Raw genomic sequence first — 20167 nt, 5'->3', positions numbered from 1 at the left:
CCCTGAAGCCAAGCCGGGATCAGGAATAAAAATCCTTTTCTTTTGTCTCCATGAATTTAGTGAAGTTAAGTTCCTCTTTGTTTTTTGTGTTTTTTCTCATTGAAACAAAAGTTAATTCCTTTCTTTTGATACTTCTCCAGTATTGATGATGTTCCTGAACAGAATGTGTGTGCATATCTTTTTTCCTCAATGAATGCATGTGCTAACAGTAATTCAAATGTTTCCTAGCAACAAGACTGATGTTAATGATTAGGCAACAAAGCTGAAGCATCTTCCAGCAGCGCAGTCACCAACAGATTTGCCAAAAAATTTCAGCGGGTATATTTTTTACAAGCATGCAGACCTTTATATTGCACACATGTTCAGATCCACCCTTAGATTTCTGAATACCCTTGTTGTGCCATCCTGCAGTGTGTGTTTGTACCTAAAGAACTAATCTTGGTTGTGTAACAGCCATAAAAACATGGAAGTGTGGGAATGAATATTTCATCGAATGTAAAGATGATATAGACTTATTGAAGTGCTTGTTGAAGAAAATATGAAATATACATGGTGTAGAGGGAAAACGCGCCATCCTATCTTTTAAGTATTAATGGTGATAAATACAAGCGCCTGTTGCCTCACCACCTTCTTTAAGTCACATACAAATGAACTTGACTTCAAGTGTTTGAACATCTCTAAATGGATTTACACACAAATACACTTAGACGGGGCTGTTAATTTTGTTCCATCCCAAAGTATAACAATGTCCAACTTAAATGTTTATAAATCAAGCTGATCTTTGAGTAATTTATACAATAAAAACCCCACAAAGTATTAAGTATTATTGCAGAAAGGTGTTCTTGTTTGAGCTGAAAAAGACATGCTTTAAGAACCCTCCCTCACCTTAACATTCACCAACAAGGAACCAGTAACCAGCTTTGGGAGGATGCACTCTGAGCTCTTGAGACTGCAGAGCTTGTTGAAACCATAGACTGAGGTGCTGATGCTGCATGAGTTAGTCACTTTTGTTGCCAGGTTTCAGTTTGAAAGTGAAGAAACAAATTGATGCAGAAGTTTTGACTGTTTTGGTCTTTAAGAGTTTTTTGTTTGTTTTGTTTTTAATCAAAACAATGAACGTATTCTGTGGAAACCACTCATGATCTGAAACATCAGATACTTGCTTTGGTGCGCAGGTATTGTTATGTTATGTCACCAAACCATCAGGGCTACATCACTTAACTTCACCTTTAGGTCTATTGCAGATTTTATGAGGTTGTAGCTTTAGATAAATAACATTGTTTCAACTTTCACTCAGTTTTTAGCGCATTCATACTCCCCCCTCACCTGTTTCTCCAGCGCTTCCTTCCCAGTGGTGGATATCTTGGGAGCCGGCGTGCGCTCGCAGGTGCATCCTTCCAACAGGTAAATCCCGGCTGGTCGCGCGCTCTGCTCGTTTTCGAAGTAGAACAGTACATTCTGGTAGAGGGCGAAGAACTTCTCGTGCCATCGGCTGTTCTCCGCCGTCTTTTTGCACAGGTAGCCGCGCTTAGTCCCCTCTTTACGCGCGACTATGGACAGAAACAGCGCGTGCCCTTCGTTGTAGCGGACGCTCTTCTGCATTTTTGCAGTACGCTTTGGAAGAGAGAAGAAAGTGGGACAATGGTGCTTTCACGGCGAGCCCATCATCACGTGCATAAAGGGGTTGCGTGGAACTTTGGCACCGAGAGACATGCGGATCAGGGGCGCCGGAGCGCACGGAAAAGTTGTCCCTGTGACGGGAGCGCTTCTGCAGAGGAACTCATAGCAGAGCTGTCCGAGCTCCAGGAGCGCTAAAATGAATCCATGCTGCTCTCAGCAAAACAGGAAAAAACACGCTCCTGTCAATAAACAACTAACAAGCGGGAGAAGAGGAAAGGCGTGCAGATCTCAGGGAACCCACAAGTGCACAGACAGAGACAGAATCACACACCCGATAAACTGTAATCGGCTTTGACAGTGGTTAACTCTCTCCCTCACACACACGCAATCACTGCTACAATGTCTCTCTATCTTTCTCTCTCCGCTGATGCGCGTTGATCCTGGAGTTGGCGAATTAAAGGCGGAGCGTGAGTGTGTGAGTGTGTGTGTGTGAGAGAGAAAGGGAGAGCTGCAGATGTAATGCAGATATTCTCAAAGGCCAAGATAGTGATTTGTCCCTGCATTATTAATGGTTTTATCAGGGAGCTCTCATTAATGAATAATTGAACGATTAAAGAAAAAAAGTTGAACACAGCATCCCACTATGACGAGACAGACCAGGTCATGATTAACAATTCAGTGCTTTATCATGTCAAAGTCTGTTTCCTGGGGCTTCTGCCCAAAAAACATAGATTTGCATAAAATCAGCCTATGAGTGGTGTTGAGAAATATCTGATTAAAAAAAAAGTCTAAAAAGTTGCCAGAGAGACATCACAAAACAAAAAAACGAGGTTTGAGTGAGTGAGAAAATCCTCCACCTGATCCTCATCTGTGCTTGAGAATAAAGGCTCAAGGCTACTTGAGCCTCTTTGCATAACACCTCAATACCCCTCAGCAGCACTGTGCCATAATGTAGAGGTGAAGGTTATCATTGCTATGTAGGCTACAGATAGAACAGGACAACAGTAAAGTAAACAACAAAACAAAGATTACGACAAGGCTGGGAAAAACACGAAAATGAAAATATATTGTGTTTTAAAAACTAAGTATAGGGTTTTGTGTGGTATAAGGTTGGGTAGCCTATGGGAAATGGACTGTGTACAACAGTCTCTCTAGTCCTCTAACTACGCAAAGTGCTTTTACTTTCATGACATATTCATCCTTCACACCTTAGTTAGGCTATACGTCCAGAACAGAGGCTACTAGGGGTGGGAGAAAAAAAATCGAAAATCAATAAATCTGGATTGTTTGTCTAACATTATCAAAATCGGGATTCTTTGTCCATTTTTTTTAATTCAAATTCCTCATTTCAGTCTTTCTTGGTAGACTGGATTGAAAAAAAAAGTTACCAATTTTCTCCACCAAAAGGTGAAATGTTTCTCTCTGACTCACATGACTTGCATTTTATGGGAAAATATGGCTCCCGAAAACGTCTGTAGACATTATTATCTTAATTTAACTTTTTCTAATGATCTGGTGTTAAACTAACCTTGCAAAGCAGGTAGACCTGCCTGAGTTTCTGAAATCCTGCAGATCCATCTTTCCAGGCTCCATTGACTAACGATTTCACTCGGCCCAATCAGGGAAGAGATGCAGAAGACACAGGAGCAGCGGACGTGACGTGAAGACGTGACGTCAGAAGACTTTCGCACTTGTCAGCGTTTTTTGGCAGCAGTCGTCTAACGCCATCATCGCAGCCGTTTCTTATGTTCCCGTACCTGTTCATCTATTGTTTCTCAGCAGCGGCGCACATAAGCTACGTCATACGCAGCTTGATGTGGATTGGTCCGTGGTGAATGTGTCAATCAGAACGGTCGTCCAATCACGACCTGCTATTTTTTTTTTTTTTTTTTTTTTAAGGTCCAGCTTCTGAAAACAAATCCAGAGAGATGCTGCCCAGATAGACTGGTTAAGTATTTCCGTGGTGAATATATGAAACTGTCCGTCTGGTGTGTCAGGTTAATGTTAAAAAAGCTAACTAAAAATTGCAAAAGTGGTAAATATTGAAGAATCCTAAGTAAAATCAAATCAGCACCCCAAAAATCGTAATTTAATCTAATCACGATAAAAGCATATCGTCCCAGCCCTAGAGGCTACTAGCTAAGGCTCTGAACAGTATGATCAGTCTACCGATGGCACAGCACCAGGGAGAGTCACCAACAGGGACTAAAGTGTCCTTGGACACTTCTGCATGTGGACTGCAAAACCTGGGACTGAACCCTGAGTGCCCCACAAATTGGTTTCCTGACAGGATGAGCAGAATCCTGACAGAAGTACAGGAATCTTGTCTCATCCTTCTGGGATTTGGAATTTGAAAAGTAAAGTAAAACTGACTCTAAAACTAATTAAGACCAAACTTGAACTGAGCATTTCCAGTCCAACTGAATGAGAGGAGAGCAAGATTTAAGGTCAAGAGTTGCTTTTTAATTTAATCACAAAATAGGATGATGTCACATAATTAACAGTATAAATATCAGATGTTCTCATGTTGTTGACTCCTGTTGCTGATGCTAAGAGTTTGTCTCCTGCCACTCCATGAGTGATGATTTGTCCGAGAGGCTCCAAAGGTCTGAGAGAAGTTTCTTGTTCTTCCTAGAGAGACAGACAAATACACAGAAATATTGTTTATAAAGCTGTTACATGTTACCACAAAGCCCCGTATGTGCTGAGCTTGAATACGTTGTTCTCTCACTCAAGAATCAAGTGCCAGTACAAAAAAATCCCTGTTCTTAACCTCCAACCTGCGACTCAACTCCTGTGTGTGATTCTTGTGTACTCTGCGTGGCTCAACTCCAACAAAGGACAAACATTTCATATAGAGAGGATTACTAGTTAGAGAGACATAGCTGTGTGTGTGTGTGTGTGTGTGTGTGTGTGTGTGTGTGTGTGTGTGTGTGTTTGTGTCTGAATTGGCAGATATTTCATATGGTGAGGATTACTTCGAAAGTGGCTAAGCAGCACTGAGCTCCCAGCAAGCTGTCTGTTACAGGGAGAGGAGATGCTGTGAACATATTTACACAGACAGAAGACCGTGTTTGGAGAAAGTACATTTTGACAGACTCAGTGAAACAATGAGAATTTGACAGATTTTCTCTTCCTAACTCAAAAATAAGTGGAGTATGTCTGCCTGCCAATGTGTGGTTATCCTTAATACAAAAACTCAGCATTCAGAAACACATATTTCTCCTTTCCTCATTAGTGTGCACTCTTCTGTTCCTGAAAATGCTCAGAAAATTGAATTAGCTTGGAAGAATGGATTAAGAAACCCCCTTAGGAAAAACACGACTGAGGAGAAGTTATCCAAAATTGTTCTTTAGTTTTTATTAACAACTCTAATTGTGTTTGGTTCATTAAGGTGTTGTGGGGAACTGTATAGCTCTTGTTTAATATTATTTTTCTTTCCATATTCTGCCTGTTTTATACTGTGTCATTATGTTCACTTGTTTTAGAGCTTGAAAACACTGTGAAGAACTTTTGTGTTGTTTAAAGAGACTCTGGTTTTCTTAGGTTTAGGTTTTCTTTTTAAATCTGTGCCATGTACTTTATGTTATCAACCCTGTTATTCATTGTTTTAATATCTTATTGCGCACTACTGTAGTTTCTTACTACCACACTGTTTTTAAATTATCTCTTTTTATCACTTAGTTTAATTTCTACGGGCTGAAAAGTAGTCGGGCTGTTGATTCTTTGATTAAAACATGATGTGTTAAATGATTATTCATTTCTTGATTTTTTTTTTCTTTGTTGTGTGTCCTGAGGATTGTCTGTCTCCTGTTGTGCATACATGCATGGGTGCATAAGTGCATGAGTGCAAATATTTGTCAATCACAAAAAATGTGAGTAAAAGGAGTTGAAAAATATGAAAGGTTTTCCTCTTGGAGGACTGCATTTCCCATGAGCACCATCACACACTGTTGTAAAGATGAGGCTCTTGCATGGCAGAAAGTTAATAGATATAGAAATTTATTTTCTTTCTTCTTGTTTTGCTGGACACGGGGTAAGAAATTAATGCACTGACTTGAAGTTTCGTCCCATTATTAACACATACACATTATTCTGTGAACCCTGGTTACTGTTAGCTCATTTACAAAGGTGAGCAGGTGTGCCAGTGGCACATAACAGCTCCTGGTGTAGCCATGTGTGCTCTGTGGCCAAATTAATACCTCATTAATGTTAATTTGCACATGGTTTAACCCTTTAGTGCTCAAAAAGTAGTAAATCATTTGGCTTTTTTGCTAGTCCCACTTTAGTATCACTTATTTTTAATTAACATGATGTTAAAAAAAGTAATTGGATAGAAAAAAAACTCCTCTTGCCACCAGGTAAGTCCCAGAATCTGTATGAAAGTGAAACGCTTGAAGTGTTTCGATATCGAAAGCTCTTGCAGAAATAAAAGGCTCAAAAACTTAAAAACGTGGATGACAAATCTGTTCTTTAGTCTACAACCCCCTGTAATAAAATCAAATAAACAAAAATCACATTTCACAAACAGCTTATTAAATCTGCCCCCTTTCTGATAAAAACATTTGAACTAAGGCCACACATCTGTTTGAACAAAATGCAAACCAGCAAAAACAACTCTTGCATTCCAAAAAATTAAATAACAGGAATCCTAAACTGGCATCAAAGAGCTTCACAGAGTCTGAGTCAGAGTCAGAACTGCACCAGTCATCTCCTACTGGTCTGGTTTTCCTGGAATATTGGCACAAGAAAGAAATCAGGTTCATTCGAGTGCTGCAGCTAAAATAAACATTCAATTTAGATTCGGTTGAGCTGCTCCAAGTTTTATTTCTGCATGATGCATGTTTGGCTCTTAATTTACAACTGTCAAGCTCAATTTGATCTTCAGAGTGTTTGAATATCCCTGGAAGAGCACTGAAACTTGATATATGGTGACTCATACCAGTTTTTAAAGAGATACTCTACATTTGAAGTGTAAAACTTGTGGGACTTCAGAGAGACAGTGGGAGTTGGACTGCTCCTCTCTCAGTGTAAATTAGGAATCCCCACCCCGAGACCAAACCAGAGTGAGGTGTATGTTCACTGTACCTCCTGGCCTCGACTGTGCTTTCAAGCTCTCTGGATTTTCGTGCAGCAGTGTGCAGGATCGACTCTGGGATGTCAGCCAATCGGGCGACGTTCAGGCCATAGCTCCTCCCTGCAGCTCCTTCAGTTAACTGGTAGAGAAAGGTGATGAACTCTGGTTGAACTTCCCCATCTGGCGGCAGTGAAAGATAAACATACAGCTTACATACATGGCAATCTCATCACAAGACAAGATGACAAGTGCAGAATGTTAACAAGACGAGACACCAAATTTACACACTCACCATCAGTGTCCATAGCAATGTCAGGGTCATTGAGCAGGAAAGCCATGTGGTAGTTTGACACATGTTCAGGATACAGCCGCTCCAGCTCACACAGAGGAGGGTAGTGTGTCACAAACAGAGTGAGGGCTTTAACCTGAGAGAAGAAGATAAAGAAAGTGAAAGCAAAATCTGATGTGCAACACTCCTGCAGAGCTTTAGCCAGGGGATAAAAAAATGTAAAAAAAAAAATAAAAAAAACAGGAAAACTGCTAGGAAGGGAAAAAAAAAAGTTTCCAAGCAGCAGACTGCCAGTGAAAAGACAAGCTGTACAGAAATGTCACTTGTGAGGACTTTCCACTTTCAGTTTGGTTTTATTGACAGGAGAACAACAGCCTTCTCTCTACCAGCTCTGCATGGTTCCTGTGAAAAGCAAGTTTAGAATACAGTGTGCAAAATACAAAAGAGGAAATAAATGAACAATGAATATTGAGGAGCTGGTTTGGCTCCGCAGTTAAATCGTGCACCAAAGCAGTTAAAGTCCTTGTCTCTATTTTCCCCCTGTCTCTTCTGTCTTCTACTGGCCTATCCAATAAAGTAAAAAAGCTTCAAGAAATAACTTTTTAAAGTAAGTACTAAATGCCTTACTTGTGTTGTAAATTTTAAAGATACAAACATCAGAAAAAAAAAAGGTAAAACTAGAACAGCACTCAGGGAGCGCAGACCTCCGCTAAGCATATTGTCACCAACACTTTAGTCCTACTTTAATGTTATACTCCCTTTCAGCAGACTGTCTGCAACAATTTGGTGTTAGTTGCAGGTTTGTACGATAGTTTGCTACCTGACAGTGTTGAAAATTATGATGACCCAGTGGATATATTTCACATATTTCATATTACAGATCTTACCATCCAGATTATTGCCAGGATCTGGATCGTACTTTTACATCTGTCAGAAATGATGGTGACCTTGTCTTGTATTGTTTTGCAAAGCAATCTGACCATTTATCGTTATATACGCATGGTGAAAACGACCCTATCTCGCAATGATAAAGAATCCTTTAAAAAAGTCCAGGATCCAGTTGATCCATCTCCAAAATGTAATCACTTCCTTCTTATCCCGTTTTGAATATTTCCTGAAATTTTCATCAAGATCCATTCCTAACTTTTTGAGTTATGTTGTTCACAGACAAACAGACAAACTCTCCCAAAAACGTAACCTTCTTGGCAGAAGTAACTATAATCCAATATGCTACCATCTGTATGTAAACATACTTATATAAAGTAAGAGCTAATTCAATTATTAACTATTTAAAACTTGTAAAAAAAAAAAAAACGATACAACTGCTGACTTAAGCTAAACCCAGAGTAGAGTTTATTGTGTATATTAAATAACCATGCTCCATCAAACTGCGCTTGTGATAACAGTAGAATATTTCTATTAACAGAGGTGAGGTTTCAGGAAATTGAAAACGTGTTTGCAGCACAGAACCTCACACGTAGTCATTTAGCTCCAATGGGATCATCACTCTCTCTACTTAAAGTTTTCTGTGCCCTTTGACCTCTGTAAACAGCAATCCAATTAGCCCTCTTTGAAAAGAAAAGTAGTTGGAAGACAGAAGAGAGAGAAGAGATTAAGTAACTCAATACCAAACACTAGGTATCACAACAAATGTTGCATTATGTAACACCATCTGTGTTACTACAATTAAGTGAAAGTTGTAGCTGAAACAAAGAGCTGTTTTTGTTCTTTGGCTCAGCGATATTCAGCTGTCTCAGTCTGTACCCTGCAGGGTGCTCAGCTCTTACATGAAGCCACTGCTTGTGAAAATCCTGACTGTACATATACAGTATTTGTGTTACTTTTCCTCTCAGCCTTTCTTCTTCCAATCCTTCTCTTAAGATGAGTGTGGAAAATCATTCTACATTTACTGCAACCTAACACCTGGTTTTTCCGGCTCAAGAGAGAAACTGAAGCAAAGTGAAGGCACTTCACCTCATCTTGCTGTTCTTTAATCTTAGCAAGGCCTTGGAGCCACCCAAAGGCTACATCATCAAACTCTGGCATTAAGAGTAAGACATAAAAATCACAAAAAGCAGGTGCTGTATGCACTCACTCACTGAGCCTCTACAACAAATGTTTTTTTTCCACTTGGAGCTGCACTTCAAGCACAGCTGCCTAGAGAGAGCACTGAGAGCGCTTCACTAGATTAAATTAATTCTCCTGCTTACTTTAACTGTATAATCATATGTATTTGGGAGTTTGGAGGATGCACTGATGCTTGAACATACTGTGAGAATCCTGCCATGTTATTAAAAAAGGACTGCCTTTAAATCCAACAACTACAGTTCCATTTCACATTAGAAAAAATTGGACTGATTTTGATGGTGATGATATGAATCTGTGTTCAAGTCCTTATAGTGAAGCATGTCTGAGTCTTACATCACCGCAGCAGACAGGAGGCTGCATGACTCCACTGTCTCCAGGTATGGATGCTAACAGGTTAGTCTAAAAAAGGTCACACGTCAGTAGTAATACCTCCCTCTGACAGAGACGTGCACCCACACACCTCAAACAAACACACACACAAAGAACCACTATTGTCCCCATCCACCTACACTGAGAGATAAACAAACGGAGCGAGGCAGAGGGAGGCTGCAGCCCGGATAATGGTCTGATTAGGTGCTAATGGCAGCTCATTACAAGACCACCCCAGGCTGCACTGACAGATGTGAGCTGGACGATCTTATAAAATTAGTGCTGAAACCATCAGGCAATTGATCCATTAGTTAATTGTGAGAAAATGTATCCTGGGAAATTTCATTAATTAAACAATGGTTTGAGTAATTATCAAATTTAATCCAAGAAATTATATTCAGATTAAAGGTCCCAATCTTTTGCACCCAAATTTGAACATCTGGTTTGAACAGGAAAGCGAGTAATAGATACTGCAGAGAAAATGACAGCATTTCTCATCAAAGTTGACCTTTTTTAATGAGAACATTTCTTTCCTGACCTCAAAAATTTTAGTCCATTGATCAGCTGCTAATAAATATTGTGAACGCATTAGCATACAGCATTAGCGCTAAGCAAAAGACTGTAATCAGAAACAGTGTTTAAAAGTGGCTAACTGACTAGTCTCAAGGTTAAAAACATAAAACATCAGAAAATCTTTTAACAATGAGCACAAATTTAACAAAACAAAGATTACAGTTTCTGCAGGAAATGATGTCAAACTGGTTTCCAGAGAATGGCTAAAGATAGCAGAGCTAGCACCACCAGCCTGCAGCCCATAAAGGTCAACATCTGTGCATTGCTCTGGGCTACTTCAACTTGACATAGCCTACATACATTTTTATCGTCATTACATCAAATGATTGCTATGAGATTCCCCTGATCATTTGTGTGTGTTTACATACAGGTGGTAGAGCAGAACAACACTATGGAAGTAGGTATTAACTGGAGCTACAGCCCCAGCTAGTGGCTAGGAACTGCTCTACAGCTGAGAATAATGAGGGTTTCCTTTTAAAAAAAACACTTCCTGAAGTTTAAGTTAACAGTCATTTTATAACAATCTTCAGATTTCAGACTAAATTTCAAATGACTATATTCAGCACTGTAGCTTGAGTTATAGTTAAATAGTTACAGAGAGTGTCTGTTGAATTAACTCCTACAACATTGTCAACCAAGATTTTAACTTTTTGTAATCAAAGGTGGAAGTTTGAGTCTTAAAAGACAGAGAAGAACAATCTTCATAAAGAATGAAAACTTTTTTTTTCTACTCTTAGTATGAACCAAAGTCTGCTGTTCCCAAAGAACCAAACATTAAGGAGTCTGGATCTATATTTTACCCACCTCCCCAAACAGTTTCAACAGAACTACATCTCTGACAGACCTCTGATGTGCTACATGCCACAGATAACTCTTTCTCTGGATTGTGTCCCAATGTTTGCCTCTTCTTCTCCTGCTGAATGTCTCTGGAGCTTCAGATTGGTGTCTGGTTTACTGTCCACCTGTGGAGTTTCACAGCTCCTCACACTTGTTTTATAATGATGCACTGTCAGAGACTGTGCCCCCTCTCTCTGTAATCTGATCTTCAGGAAGAGGCGAGATATGTCTACAGTTCTGCTGTCTCTCATTCTTTGCACTCCTCTCCATCCAATTACACACAAATCCAATTCTAACTCAAGAGAACACCCTTCGTTTCTTACCTCAACACTAACAAAGCTCTCACAGAGAAGTGTGTGTGTGTGTGTCAGGGGTTTGTGGTGAATGGAGCGTGCATGTGTGTGACTGACCTCTGACTTTGGCTGTGAGTCAATCTTGTTTTCTTATTGGCATTACATTGCTCAGGGTCAGTTACAGGTGTAAAAGTCATGACCTTTCCACGTGAAGCTGTGTATTGCCTTTACTCTGTACATAACTGCCTGTGGCTTTTTTGTTATACAATCAATTTACCAAGACTGGACCAATCATTAACGATGACCCTGCCTAATAATCAAGCCACAGTACAGAGCACTGAGGCCAAATGAGAAGCCATCCCTTTGCTATTAAACGGTTTAAAGTTTGGCCTCTTGGTGTTTGAACCTCTTCATGAGACAGTCCAAAAATTATTACATGTCTGTTTGGAATCTGTTTACAGGTGTTAGCTGTAAAAAAAGTATTGTAAAGCTGACTGTGCTAGTGCAAGATGGGAGCCTCAGTGGAAGGGGAGCAGCTCCTACAAGAAATAAATGCTTATTCCAAGCTAAAAATCAAAACAAATGCTTTGTAATATTAAGTTAATTATACATAAATCTAGACACACTAACTGATATTAGCGTGGTGTATTGTGTTCTGCTCAATGCATCTAATTAAGACACCTCTCAATCCATATTCTGTGTCAACTTGTGAGTTGGTAACCTGGTAATAAGCAGAATAATTCATTGTGAACTGGGGGATATGCTAATTGGAGCCCTTCTCGTCAGGGTCTTGCTCACCCTTTTGGGATTCTAAAGGTACCAGCACCTTTCGGCATTGCAGTGTCACAAACAATCAAGACCCAAGGGAGGACAAGGTTCAAGCACCCTTAACAAAAATGAATAATGATGAAGAAATTTGCATGATGAGATATGCTGCACAGCAACTGAATTGGATTTTTTGTTAATCCAAAAAAAATAAGCAAAAAGTATTTTTCCTTGACCCAACCACACTAATGGTACGGCCACACCGAAAGTGATTTTGCATCAAGATTACATACAAAGTCAATGCAAAGACGTGTTTAGACGCCGATTTGTCCCTGACGCGTTTGGAGCGTTGGCGCATTTGGGGTATCAGACGCCTCTATACTCGAGTTAAAAATATTTAGCTATCGATGCGAATACGCGTGAGGCTGTGCCATGGCAGCCAATCAGCGATGACATTTTCATCAGCGTCGCCACCTTCTCCAACTCCAACCCCGCCGGAAGATGGAGAAAATAATCTGTGCGGTGTTTCATTATCCAGAGTTTTGCGATACGTGTGCACTCTACAGAGACCGTTAAAAAAGGAGCAGGCTTAAGTGAAAGTGGCTGAGGAGACAGTTTTTGAAGGTAAGTTCTGTAAATATTCGTTTCCGGCTGGATTTGCCTGCACAGGTCATCTCTGAGTCCGACTGTGTTTTCCTCAGTGGAGTTTTGTCGTAAAAGTTAAAAGAGCCTGATAGCACGAAGGGAGGAGCCGGGCAGGGTCGGAGCCAGGGAAAAGATGGAAGTTCTCTGTGGTAAGACATAAAAATCTCTCTTTCCTTGATCCCTTCATTATCCCCAGGGAGACCTCCAGGAACATGGGTCGGGGGGTCGAGGATGAGGTCGCAGGGAACAGCCAGGCAGGGCCAGCGGAGGTGGATTACCAGGGAGAGGCAGCAGGCCTTGATTGCGATCTCCAAGGCTTTCACACACTCTCTTGTTGTGCTTTTGAAACCACACCTCATTGTTTTTAAGATGCTCTTTTGGGCTTTCCTTCTTTAAATGAGCGGGCTCTCTACTCCGCCTGCACAGTGATGCACGTCAGCCCTTCAGCTTGTCAAAATAGTCCAGCGTCCAGACTATAGATTGTATAAAACATGGACATAGTCTCGCTGGCGTCACCCATCTGTTTCTGAAACGGAAAATGAAGCACATCGGCTATAGCGGCCGTACTGGTAGTGGCAAGGGCTTCGCTTAGCTCACAGCCATAGGGCGCCTGTCGGTCACGTGACCCTCAGCTGTGCCTCTTATTGGGGGAGCTCGCGATCTTAATATCCTCTGAACGGCCGCGTTAGAAAAAAATTCACCCCCCCATACAGTGGGAGCCGGTAGTAAAATTAGCGACTCAGATAGGAGACGTTTTTTGAACCAGGCTGTAAAAAGGTTAATATCTGCTTTGAAAATGGCTTTTTTGGCTTGGTGTGTATGTGACTTTCACTACTTCCGGAGCCAGCCTCAAGCGAACACTCCAGAAACAGAAGAGGCTGCTCCAACCTGTTTACTGCCACATAACAGTCCATGTAATATCTAAATGTCAACTTTTAGAAAGTAATCTGTAAAATGCTCATGTAAAAAGACCAGAGCTGACTTAAGTGCTAGCTATGGCTACAGAATGTGGACAACACTTTAAAGTGAGTTAACTTGCTAAACCATGTAAGCAACAACTTAAGCTAAAGAACTCAAATATTGAAACTTTTTAAAAGGGTTAAATTTCCCCAAAAGCAAACAGTGTTTCCAATGAGGGACAGAGACTAGCTGTGTATGAGGGTAGTGCCGAGTTGTGCAGGGAGCAGCAGAGCACATGAAGGAGCTTCATAGGAGCTTTGTGCACCAGCATGAGCACATCCGACCATTTACACCCACATGGAGTGATTCTTTCTACTGAAAATTTAGCCCTCAGTGTGCAGCCAGAAGTGAGCTCTGGTGAGTTCTCACCTTTCCTGAGAGACCAGGTTTGAAACATAGGTCTGATTCTGCCAACTATTACAATGCAGAATCACCGTGTTTGTACAGCTGCATGTAAGTCTGAGTCATGGTTTGAGTGTGGAGAGTTGTGTAGCGCTGAGCTTAGTGTGAAGCTAATGGCAGGACCTGCTGTTAGCATGAGTAAAAGTGAGTCGGAGAATGAGTAATGGCTAAAGAAGAGGTGCACATCACAGCCAGAAAGGAATTCAATCAGACAAACACCGAGTGAAAAAAGCATGTGATGATCGTGATTTCAGCTGCCAAGTCCTCCTTTTAGTGATCCTCTCTCCTCCTCCTGTTTCACTTTCTCTCCCTGCGTCAAGGCTGTCTCTTTTATTCATCAGTGTTATAAAAACCCATCTACATTCTTAACTACCTCTGAGGTGAGTGTGGCGGACACGGAAAGGTGTGTTACTATAACAACCGAGTCAAAGGAGGAGCAGTCAGACTTTCGATGGGAACAGTTGAGTCTGGTGAGGAGGAGGAGGAGGACGGGGCAGAGAAGGAGGAGGAGGAGAATGAGTAGGAGGAAGAGGACTGAGCGTGAAAGACTCTGCAGGTCTGCCTGTACCGAGGATGCCTTTCGCTGTGAAGCATAACTTTCAGCGTGAAGGAAGCAGAACTTTCTTTGGCCTTTTGTTTGTCTTTCCTTTAATAGCAAGGCTTTTCTTACAAATCAATGCTGTTATACAACAGGTGGTTCGAGAGCTCCCTCATCCTGCCAGCAGCAGCTCTGTCCTGCATTAGCTGCTACTTACACATTTTTAAGTCAACGTTTTCCAGAAGGATTATGTAACCAAGAGATTCTGTCCAAAGATTAATGTGGTACTGGTAAAACATGAAATCTGGATAGGGATTTTCAAAGATAAATGTTTATCTATATTTCAACAGGGGAAGCTCCGGGCTACTCATTTTTCACTCAGGAAACATGAAACATGTAATACACAAAATGCCTTACAGCTAAACAATGGCTCTCATGGATTGGATACAAATTGGAGGCTATGATTTTTTAAAAGGAAGAGTGAGTGTATTAAATGTTAAAGAATCCCAATCGTCCTGCCCCCATGGACTAAAGACAGAGCTGTACCTTGAGGCTCACTCTTTCATGAACAGTAAGGTATGACGACAGACAAAACTACGATTAAAAACACTCTCAAAGGCCCGTGGTAACATCTGAATTGGAAAATCCTTTCCAACCTTTGAAGGGACTCGGACGCCATTTGACTGTTAACAACACAAGACCTCTGAATTACTTGAGCAACATAATCATGGTTTTAACTATACCACTGAATTCTGTCTAAAGTAAAGAGTATTGATTCACGTAAAACCAAAGGTACCATGTTTACCTAAATGCATCCTTGTGACTGTGAGGGAGTGGAAGTGTTGGTGACTTTCCATGCTGGTCATGAAAACAGCATTGCAAGGTTATATACTGAAAAATAAATATGTTAAATTGAAAAATTTTCTATTTTATTATTAGAAAAATTGATATTTTTTACCACATGAATACAAAAAAGTACCAAAAATTGGTACCGTTGAGCATCAGTACCGATTGCTGGGTACCAGGCATAGGTACCATATCGTTTCAGATGTGACAGGTACTCATCCCTACTCTACCCAACATGTCACATTCATCCATCCGCGTCACATCCATACACAGACAACAGAGGCTATTTTGTTGAGTGCATATCAGTATTGACTTGTCCACACATTCACACAGTGCAATTTGGGCTTAATAGTCTTGCCTGAGGACACAGCATGTGGGCAAGAGGATCGAACCATAAACCTTCTGATGGAGAGACAACCCCACTCTACCACTGTGACCCATACTCCCATATCCATAAAGTTAAAATTATATGACTCTAAATAGACGAGCAGAGTTTGACCTAATCTTCTAAACTGAAAACTTGTGAACGAAAAGTTGAAAAGAAATGGACTTCTCAACATACAAACTGGGATCATCTGAGGAGCACATGAATGCAGCAATACCACACACTGAAAAGCTGAAAATTTTACTTTGATTTTATACATTATGTCTGGTTCTATGTAAATGTATCAGGTTAGCTGAAAACAATGATTTCAGGGTCAGCTAAGTTGAACTTGAATAATTGCTTTCAACTAACCTACTATTAGGGCAGGGATGATGTGTTATTATCGTGATTTGATTGCATTACAATTTTTGGGAATGCTGATTCGATTTAAATTGTGCTTCTCCGATATTTACGATTTTTGCGATTTTTATTTTTCCTTTAGAACACCAGACGATGTGAAAAAGTTAAATGATGGTGATAATGACTACGAACTACACCAAGAGTCATATTTTCTCATAAAATACACATCACATGAGCCAGAGAGAAATATTGCACTCTCTGGTGGGGAAAATTAAAAAAAAAAAAAAAAATTGTCAAAATAAAAACTGTTTTGATATTGTCAGACAAAAAAATCGCAACATATATCTTATCAAGATTTTTTCTCCCATCCCTACCTAATATGTTTGCATGGAACCATTTGACAAATATATTTAATGAAAGTCAATGTTTCATTTTTTTTGAGTCACAATCTAGCATCATGAAGTTTGCCAGCTGATGTTCATGATAGGGCTGCACGATTATTGCAATCGCAATCGCAATGTCAGCACACGCAATTACGTAATCGCAAAAGAGGATATCGCAATCGCAATCGCAATGTCAGCACATGCAATTCAGATTTTTCTCCATGATAACCAAGCAAGTCTGTTGACTCATCATGACACAACTTTTTTTATTAAATCGCAAGCACAATCGCAATCGCAATATTGTCCACCTAATCGCAAATCGCACCTTTTCCCCAAATCGTGCAGCACTAGTTCATGACCAAGACCAGTGACTATACCTGTATTTTGCAGTAGGATGTGTAACAATACGTAGCAGGAGGCTACAGAGAATGACAAGGCAGTCAGATGTTTGTTTATGTTACACAGAGGTAATCTCTGCCTGTTGATAGTTGACACAGACAGATGCCATAACCTGAGAAAGTCAAATGTCAAATCATGTAATCATGAGTTTTCTGTGTAATTTATTGATCTTGTGTTTAACTCTAATTGGTACATCTAATCACTCTAATTTCTCCATAATGAAACATTGATTGTTTTGCTAATGTGTGTATCAATGGCCCACCTTTCAAGCATGAAGAACCCTTTTCTATCTCATCCCCCTCAGGTTCAAGTGGGGTGTTTAGTCAAAATTGAGATACGCAACATTGTGCAACACCCAATGGGCATCTGTCTGTGCTACTACACAGGTTCCCAGCAGAGCAGTACAAACACACACTTCTTCTCTCCCTGAGGGGTACTGATGTACTTCAACCTGTACAATCAGCCTGCAGCTGCACCTGTCCGCCTTTTGGCCTCAATCACTGGGAAACATGTAATTAAGGAACATTTGACGCATATGATCATATTCACTCCTCTTAAGCGCAAAGGGTGAACTTTAGACAGCCTGACTTTAGTCTTGGTTACACTGTTTATCAGGATAATAAAATAAAGCCCAGAGCTGTAAGAACATACATCCCTCAGCACAAACATGTAAGTATCTACGGGTCAATTCCGGCTCCTATTCTACAGCAGCTTGCTCTCTAACAGCATATTAATGTTGTAGATCAAGCTTGTCCACATTTCTGCTCAGTTTTGAAGAGCTGCTCTGCTGCTGTGCCCTCTCTGGAGCCTCATCTCTGACTGCAAAACAAACAACCACCACAGCCTGCAGAGCCCACAAGGACATACAATGAGATACTTACACACACACACACACAAACACACACACATATACCGCTCTGATTAGCTTAACATTTAATTGGACTGGTTTTAAGTTTTAACAGCACTGGTGAACTGAAATTCAGCAAATTTAGCATAAAGAGCAACTTGTCCCAACAGCGTCTCCCTTTTTCTTCTTTTCCCCCCATGCAAATATTCTTTTTATCCTCATGTGATACTCTCTAACCAAACACACACTTACATCTCGTATGAAGTATTCCAGGGTGGCATAAGCAATGGCAATCCCATCATGAGTGCTCGTGCCCCGCCCCAGTTCATCCAGGATGACTAGTGAGCGTTCTGTTGCATGGGAAATGATCTCCGAGGCTTCAGTCAGCTCCTCCATGAAGGTACTGCGTCCCTTATAGATGTTGTCTGAAGCACCCATCCTGATGGCAAACAAGATGAGAAAAATGGGTAAGATTCACAAAGAAGCAGGGTGAGGGAGGGTTAATGTAAGATCAGGAAGCATAAATTTAGCGTTGAAGAATTTGACTTTGAGTTTCTAGTTTTTCTATAAATAAAGTGAAAGAGAGAAACTTAGTGCACTACAAGACAACACCATCATCAAATGAACGCAAAGAAATAGAAAAGCACTCAGAGAGCGCAGACCTCCGCCAAGCATATTGTGATTGTCACGCAACACTTTAGTCTTACTTTAATGTTATACTCCCTGTCAGCAGACTGTCTACTACAATTTGGTGTTAGTTGTAAGTTTGTTACCTGTCAGTGTTGAAAAATATGATGACCCTGTACAAATTTCATATTCTTGATCTTAGCATCCAGAATATTGCCAGTGTCTGGATCGTACTTTTACATCTATCAGAAATTATTGTGACCTTGGCTGCATTGTTTACATGTGAACTCAGCTGTTAGCAGCCTGTAGCATATCAATGCTAACTGGTGTAAGTCCTGATGTCTTCCCACAAGGTGAGGAGAAGGAGGTGAGGACAACGTGCTGGTTCTCAGGTGTTTGCTAAGAAGTGACGACATGGACCGGTCCTTCCATCCATCGTTATTGTGAACGTAAGATCAGACTCTCCAATAAGATGGACGAGCCAGCCATGCTAACCCAGCAACAGAGGGAATACCAAAAGGCAGAGTAGCATCATGCTATTCACAGACATGGCTAACGGAGCTCACATCAGACACCAATGCCACATTGGAAGAGCTTCACCTGCTGTGAGCAGACAGGATCCGGGAGACAAAGACTGAATAGACTGCTGAAGAAGCTCAGTCCTGGACCCTGTGGAGGTGGAGGCTGGCTGAACTGGAGAATGATGGACAAGCTGTCATCGTCTATAATTTTATGGACCTTTTTGCACTTTCTACACACTTTCTTACTTATGTGCTCTTGATTGCTGCTGTGACTTCAAATTTGTTGTTTTTGTTACAATGACAATAAAGTTCTATTGTATTCTATTCTATTCTATCTCAGACTGATGAAGAATCCCTTAAAAAAATCCCAGGATCCAGATGATGATCACCTCCAAAATTTAATTACTTCTTCCTTATCCCATTTTGAATATTTCCTGAAAATTTCATCAAGATCTGTTCGTTAGATTTTGAGTTATGTTGTTCATAGACAGACAAACTCTCCCAAAAACATAATTTCCTTGGCAGAGGTAACTAATGCAGAGTTTTGTGCAAAGATTTAAGATCCCAGGATTCCTGCAATATTATACCAAAGTTTAGGGCACTGAGAAAATTCATAAACTGCTGCGATTCTTCCACAACTCCAACCACCTACAAAAAGATAAATTGAGAATCTGCTATTTTTCTATCTGTGAACCTGCTCCTCCTGATCTTCCAGTAGAACAACTTTCAAAGAGAAGACCAAGTGATGGAAGAGAAGGAGTCCAAAGAAAGATACACAGAGGGGGAGAGAGTAACTAAAACACCCTGGGGGTCTTTCTCAAAACAAGGCAGAAGAAAAAGAATGAAGTGAAGTTGTGCTCGATAGGCAGAGTCAAGCTGTGGAGGGGTCTCCACACTTTTAGCCACAAGAGCTTTACTGAGTGAGGACACAGATGTTGGGTGATTTGATCCAGGGCTTGAGTTCAGGACTCTGTGCAGGCTGTTAAATCAGTGTGTGGAAAAATTCTCTTGTTCCTACACCTGCCCCAGGGTCTTTATGATCCATGTCCAGTGAAAACCCTTCAAGCATCAACACAGAATAGCAACCACTGCTGGCTAAGATATCATCGGCCGTTTGTCCCTGAATTTGTGTTTTTAGTTTGTGATTTTAACTGTATCAATACAAGAGAACATGCTGATTTCTTCACAAACCACGGAGCTTGTTGGAGAGCTCCTCTGACGCTTGAACACGGCCGTCAGACGGAGCAGAGCAGAGCAGTGACTCATGGGATAAAACTCCAGCTGGATCACCAAGCAACATCTCTGCCAGTCTGTTTCTCACCTCTAAATCTGTCTTTTTCTGTCCCGACTGACATACTACACAC

The 20167-nt window shown here is 40.7% G+C and overlaps 2 protein-coding genes across 2 annotated transcripts in view; both read right to left on the bottom strand.

Moving 5' to 3' along the window:
• rasgrf2b (Ras protein-specific guanine nucleotide-releasing factor 2b) overlaps positions 1–2049 on the bottom strand; it is a 53409-nt gene extending 51360 nt beyond the window's left edge. Inside the window, exon 1 of the mRNA XM_074669970.1 lies at positions 1327–2049. Within this exon, the coding sequence (XP_074526071.1) occupies positions 1327–1602 (276 nt within the window). The 5' untranslated portion in view covers positions 1603–2049. The remainder of the gene's footprint in view (positions 1–1326) is intronic.
• Positions 2050–4073: 2024 nt separating this feature from the next.
• The window catches only part of msh3 (mutS homolog 3 (E. coli)), a 44837-nt gene continuing 28743 nt past the window's right edge, over positions 4074–20167 (bottom strand). The window contains exons 21-24 of the mRNA XM_074671339.1: positions 17908–18094; positions 6990–7122; positions 6709–6877; positions 4074–4251 (exon numbers count right to left, since the gene is read on the bottom strand). Of these exons, the coding sequence (XP_074527440.1) occupies positions 4170–4251; positions 6709–6877; positions 6990–7122; positions 17908–18094 (571 nt within the window). The 3' untranslated portion in view covers positions 4074–4169. The remainder of the gene's footprint in view (positions 4252–6708; positions 6878–6989; positions 7123–17907; positions 18095–20167) is intronic.

This window comes from Halichoeres trimaculatus, unplaced genomic scaffold (genome assembly GCF_033239565.1).
Source record: "Halichoeres trimaculatus isolate MK-OKI-2021-1 unplaced genomic scaffold, fHalTri1.1 fHalTri1_scaffold_5, whole genome shotgun sequence".
NCBI lineage: Eukaryota > Metazoa > Chordata > Actinopteri > Labriformes > Labridae > Halichoeres > Halichoeres trimaculatus.
This window is presented reverse-complemented; position numbering and strand designations above follow the sequence as displayed.